Source organism: Vigna umbellata, chromosome 5 (genome assembly GCF_029865625.1).
Source record: "Vigna umbellata cultivar VRB3 chromosome 5, Vumbellata_1.0, whole genome shotgun sequence".
Classification (NCBI taxonomy): Eukaryota; Viridiplantae; Streptophyta; class Magnoliopsida; order Fabales; family Fabaceae; genus Vigna; species Vigna umbellata.
In genome coordinates this window covers 47,246,222-47,252,276 of record NC_142169.1, presented here as the reverse complement: position 1 = coordinate 47,252,276, position 6,055 = coordinate 47,246,222, and the positions used below count along the sequence as shown (strand labels likewise).

General features: G+C 43.5%; 1 protein-coding gene across 1 annotated transcript; it reads right to left on the bottom strand.

Moving 5' to 3' along the window:
* Positions 1-3,897: 3,897 nt before the first annotated feature.
* Positions 3,898-5,358, bottom strand: LOC148198494 (uncharacterized). The gene has a single exon (XM_088115827.1). It carries the CDS (start codon positions 5,209-5,211, stop codon positions 3,898-3,900), a length of 1,314 nt encoding a protein of 437 aa, XP_087971953.1. The 5' UTR covers positions 5,212-5,358.
* Between the last annotated feature and the right edge of the window lie 697 nt (positions 5,359-6,055).

Genomic DNA, 6,055 nt, shown 5'->3' with positions numbered 1-6,055 from the left:
TATACATACATACATACATATATATATATATATATATATATATATATATATATATATATATATATATATATATATATATATAGTTACAAACTTTAATGCATAGCTTTCAATGAATTTGTTCTCTCCTTAATAAAATTTTCATTTTTGAATTTATCACTACCGTTTAGTAGCATCCTTTAAGAAATAAATTGTCGTAGATGTTAGAAATTACTATAAAAAGGGACGAATCCATCAAAATAAAAAATTTTTAAAGGGAAGTTTGGAATTGTATGAGATGGTCTTGATGATTCTTAGAAGGTGTTACCAAAAGATGTCAAAGTGAAAGTTGCAGGGAAAAAAAAAATAAACATTCGTATTGCAGGCTATACCAGTTCTGTAATAAATTGCGATTGATGCAACAACTAGAGTGATAGGTTTCCTATAAAGAAACCTAATCGATATCCCTCTCAACACACAAAGAACAGTCAAAAATACTGTATAACCTCCGAAATATTATTGAACAGAGAAAGAATACAAGAAGAGTCAAAGTATGGGAGCCTAACCTCCCCCAACAGGAAATAACTATCCTGTTCAGACAAACAATAACGAATCAAAAGTCCTCTCTCCAACTACCAAACTCCTATTTATACAATAACATTCCCGCCCCTTATCTAACTGTTTACAGTTAGATAACTAACGTTTCTTTCTTCTCTCATACACCAATAACCTCCTATCATTACTCCCCCCCTTTTCAGCAACCTTGTCCCCAAGGTTGAACTCAGGATATTGATCCTGAATAGTTGCTACATCTTCCCATGTAGCTCCCTCCTTACCTCCTTGCTGCCACTCGATCAAAACTTGATGTAATACCTCCCCTGCTTGTTGTATTTGCCTCTGATCCAGTACACGTATGGGCCAGAAGTTCGGTCCCTCAACTTGTAACTCCTCAGGCAACTCCTTTTCTACCCTTCTGTCCCCCACCGCTTTCTTTAATTGTGAAACGTGGAATATCGAGTGAATTCTGGCCGTTTCTGGTAGCTTTAGCCTAAATGCCACTTGTCCCACTTGTTGTAACACTTTCAAAAGGCCAAAGTATCTCGCCGATAGCTTCGGATGTAATCGGGTGGGCATAGAGACTTGTCGGTGCGGTCTAATTTTTAGATAGACCCAATCATCTACTTTTATGTCTACCTCTCTTCTTTTCTTATTGGCCTGCTGCCTCATTAAATCTTGGGCCCTACTCAAGTGAAATCGCAGCTGTTTAAGAGCTTCGTCCCGTGTCATCAGATCCTGCGCCACGGCTTCCACAGGGGTTTCCCTTGGAACAAATCTACTAAATGAGGGAGGACTTCTTCCATATACCATTTCGAATGGTGTGCATCTTGCAGACCCCTGGTAGCTGGTGTTGTACCAGAATTCTGCCCAGGGTAAGACACCATACCAGTTCTTCGGCTGTTCTGAGCAAAAACAGCGTAAGTATCCTTCAATAATCTTATTAACCACCTCTGTTTGACCATCCGTTTCCGGATGATAAGCAGTACTCATTTTAAGTTGAGTACCTTGTGCCTTGAATATCTCTTTCCAAAATATGCTCAAGAACAATGGGTCCCGGTCACTGACAATGGAAACTGGGATACCATGTAGTTTAATAACCTCCCTTGTAAATATTTCAGCCACGGTTTTAGTAGAGAAAGGGTGTTTGAGAGCTATAAAATGGGCATATTTGCTCAATCTATCCACAACCACCAAGATAGCATCATGTCCCTACGACTTGGGCAGCTTTACAATAAAATCTAAACTTATCTCTTCCCACACTGCTTGAGGTATGGGCAACGGCTGTAATAACCCCTGAGGCGACGCAGCCAAATATTTATGCTGCTGACAAACGGCACAGCTAGCAACATACTCAGTTATCATCTTCTTCATCCCTAACCAATACAAAGATTGTGCTATCCTCCTGTACGTCCTATATACCCCTGAGTGCCCTCCTGTTTTGGTTTCGTGAAATTCAGCAAGCAGCTTTGGAATCCATATCGACCCCGCGGACAACACCATTCTCCCTTTATAATGTAATCTATCATTCTCCAAGGTGTATGGTGCATGTGAGTTAGGATCCCTCTGTAAGTCAGCTATCAACTTCCATAATGTCTCGTCCTCCTCTACCTCCCTCAAAAGGTCTTGAAAATCTGGCCAAAATAACCTGGATATTTCTTGTAACTCCGTCTCCCCCTCTTCTCTCCTGGACAGTGCATCTGCTGCCCGGTTGGTTGCCTCTTTTTTATAGACAATCTCGAAGTCATACCCCATGAGTTTGGCCAGCCAGTTTTGCTGGTTCTGTGTGGTAATCCTTTGCTCCATTAAGTACTTTAAACTCCGTTGATCCGTATACACCTTGAACCTCCTCCCTACTAAGTAAGGCCTCCAATGTTGGATGGCTAGAATTAAGGCCATTAATTCCTTCTCGTATACTGATTTGCTCAAGGAATTCTCCGACAAAACCTTGCTGTAGAATGCAATCGAACGTCTATTTTGGGTTAGGACAGCCCCTACCCCCCCTCCAGATGCATCGCATTCAATAATGAATTCCGTGTTAAAATCCGGCAAAGCTAAAACTGGTGCTAAAGTAATTGCAGCCTTCAACTTATTCATGGCTACCCGCGCCTCCAATGACCATTCGAACCTCCCCTTCTTAAGTAGCTCGGTCAGAGGTTTCGCCAATTTACCATACCCTTCTACAAAACGTCTATAATAGCCCGTCAATCCGAGAAAACCTCTCAAAGCTTTCAAAGTTCTCGGCTCCTCCCATTCCACGACTGCCTTCGTCTTCTCACTATCCATCTCTACCCCAAGTTCTGAGATCTGATGACCCAGATAGCGTATTTTTTTTCTCCCGAATTCACACTTCTTCTGATTTGCGACCCACCCATCCTGTTCCAACACCTGCAACACCATTTCCAACTGCTCCAAATGATCTTTCCATGTCGGGCTGTAAACTAGGATGTCATCGAAAAATACCAACACCCATTTTCTGAGATACGGCCGCAACAAATTAATCATGGTACTTTGAAAAGTGGCCGGTGCATTCATAAGGCCAAAAGGCATCACCAGAAATTCAAATTGACCTTGGTGAGTTCGAAACGCCATCTTGTGCACATCCCTTTCCTCCATTCTGATCTGGTGGTAACCAGATTTCAGATCAATCTTCGAAAAATATCGTGCCCCCTTCAATTCATCCAGCAGCTCCTCAATTACGAGTATGGGAAACTTGTCCGGGACGGTGGCTTTATTTAAAGCGCGGTAATCAACGCAAAATCTCCAACTCCCATCCTTCTTCTTCACAAGGATGACGGGGCTGGAAAAAGGGCTGGAACTGGGTCTGATGATACCCACTTTAAGCATGTCCTCCACTTGACGCTCGATCTCGTCCTTCATTAGATGCGGGTACCGATAGGGACGAACATTTATCGGGTCACTTCCTTCCTTCAGTTGTATGCGGTGCTCCTTGCTACGTGTCGGGGGAAGGCTTTGCATGTCACGAAATACCCCATAGTGCGTTTGCAGTAGGCGCACTAATTCCCCTCTCTGCTGTTCCGTCAAATCAGTTCCCCACTCAGGATTTCCCTCCGCCTCCACTACGCACAAACTCCAAACTACTGCCCATGACTCAGCATCCACCATCTTCAAGAGACTTTTTGGCTTTACCAGCTGGCGCGCTAGAGTTGGATCTCCTCTAATCTGAATCTTTTTATCCCCCATTACATATTCCATCGTCATTTTACCCCAGTTCGTTCTCACCTCTCCCAGTTTCGCCAGCCATGCAACTCCCAATATCACGTCAACGCCTCCTAACTCAAACACGTAGAAATCCTCCTCAACGTCAACATTTTCCAGTCGTAGTATCACTCCCTCGCACCTCCCCTATGCGATTTTTTTATGCCCATCTCCTAAGCTGACATTATACACGGGTGTATCTGCCACCGATAAGTGTAACTCCTCCGTCAACCCTTTACTGATGTAGTTGTGGCTAGCCCCACTATCTATTAATACCACTACCTCCTTATCTCCAATCTTACCCTTCAGCTTCAGGGTCTTCGTGGATGTTAATCCTTCTGCCGAACAAGCCGAGAGTTCCATCGGCTTCTCTTCCAAATTGGCCACCCCCTCACCATCGTCCTCCTCCTCGTCCTCAGCCAACAAGAGGACTCTCAAACTTTTCTCATGACAGCGGTGTCCCGGTGCAAATGGTCCCCCGCACCTATAATAATGCCCCTCTTCCTTTCGTTTTAGGAACTCCGGGTATGGCAAATTCCTCACTAATCTCCCTCTATTCTCTCCTCCATTCACATTACTTCCCCTAGTCATCGAGTTCGCCGTGACGGCGTCTCTCCGTACTGACCCCGCGACCTCTGTTCTTCCATTCGGCGTTGTCGTCGACCTATTCAAGTCTGCCCGTGTCACGTTTCCCATGGGCCGTGTACCGAACGGGTTAATCTTGAACCCACCCAAGAAACTCCCCTGCGCTCTCATTATCGCATCCTCCACATCTCTCGCAATCCGCATAGCTTCCATCAAATCGGGCGGATTCTGGATTCTCACTTGCCCTTTTACATCTTCCCTCAATCCCGCAAGGAAATAACCAAGCACTTGCTCCTCCGGTATTTCCTTGGTTTGTCCCGTTAGAACTTCAAAATTGCGGACGAACTCCTCCACCGTACCGTCCTGTCTCAGTGTCGATAATCTTTCGTAAACTGATCCTCTAAACCCTCCACCGAAACGGTTGATCATCGCTGCCTTCAGACCGACCCAAGAACGCTTCTTCGCTTTCGCTTTCCAAAATGTAAACCAATATGCCGCACTCCCCTCCATACTAACGTAAGCGATTTCCACCTTATCCTCGTCACTCGTCACTTTTTGGATGTCGAAAAATCTCTCGGCCCTGTTTAGCCAACCGAGAGGCTCTTCCCCCTCGAATGTCGGTAATTCTACCTTCTTCCGCCATGGTTTCTGTTCCGTCCCTCTATCGCCGGTTCTCCCATTTTCGTTTCCTCCTCCAACGCGATTCTGATTATCGTTCACCGAACTGTCATCCGAACTCCCTTCCGCTTGATTTCCACGCGTACCCAAGATCTTCATAATCTGTTGCAGGTCTCGTCTTACTGCTGCCGATTCAGCCTTCATACCTTCCATCGTAATCTCAATAGCCTCCAATCTTGCCTCCGTAGCCTCCTCCATTTTCTCACGCCCCGTCAAACTCCCCACGATTTGGATCCGGCAGGTCGGACCAAATTGATAGGTTTCCTATAAAGAAACCTAATCGATATCCCTCTCAACACACAAAGAACAGCCAAAAATACTGTATAACCTCCGAAATATTATTGAACAGAGAAAGAGTACAAGAAGAGTCAAAGTATGGGAGCCTAACCTCCCCCAACAGGAAATAACTATCCTGTTCAGACAAACAATAACGAATCAAAAGTCCTCTCTCCAACTACCAAACTCCTATTTATACAATAACATTCCCTCCCCTTATCTAACTGTAAAACAGTTAGATAACTAACTGTAAAACAGTTAGATAACTAACGTTTCTTTCTTCTCTCATACACCAATAACCTCCTAACATTGCCTTTTTGGAAACACAGAGTAATACTGTAATAAGTCGTTTAATGTAAAATCTTTCGGAAACTTATGCACATTCCAATTACGTTTAACACTTCAAAATCATATTCTTCTAAGATTTTAAACATATAGAGCCTAATATGTGTGGAGGGGAAGAAAAGGTAAAAGCCGCTTTCTTACCCTATATATAAACGTAGGTTGTCTATGCATTTGGTTGTACATATGAGTCTCCAATTCTCCAACTGTGTTCTGATGATGAAAACAGAGAGTATGAGAGTCAGTTTGAATACAAATTTCGAGAAAAGTCTCCAACTTTCTTTAATACCCCGAAATATGTTGGATGTTCATCTTCTGCTATTTTAAATCAGCAATCAATTGTGCAAATAGATTGTTCAAATAGAATTTCCTCTTATATAATCTTATATAATCTGATGTGTGAATTTTGCATCTCTTTTGCCCT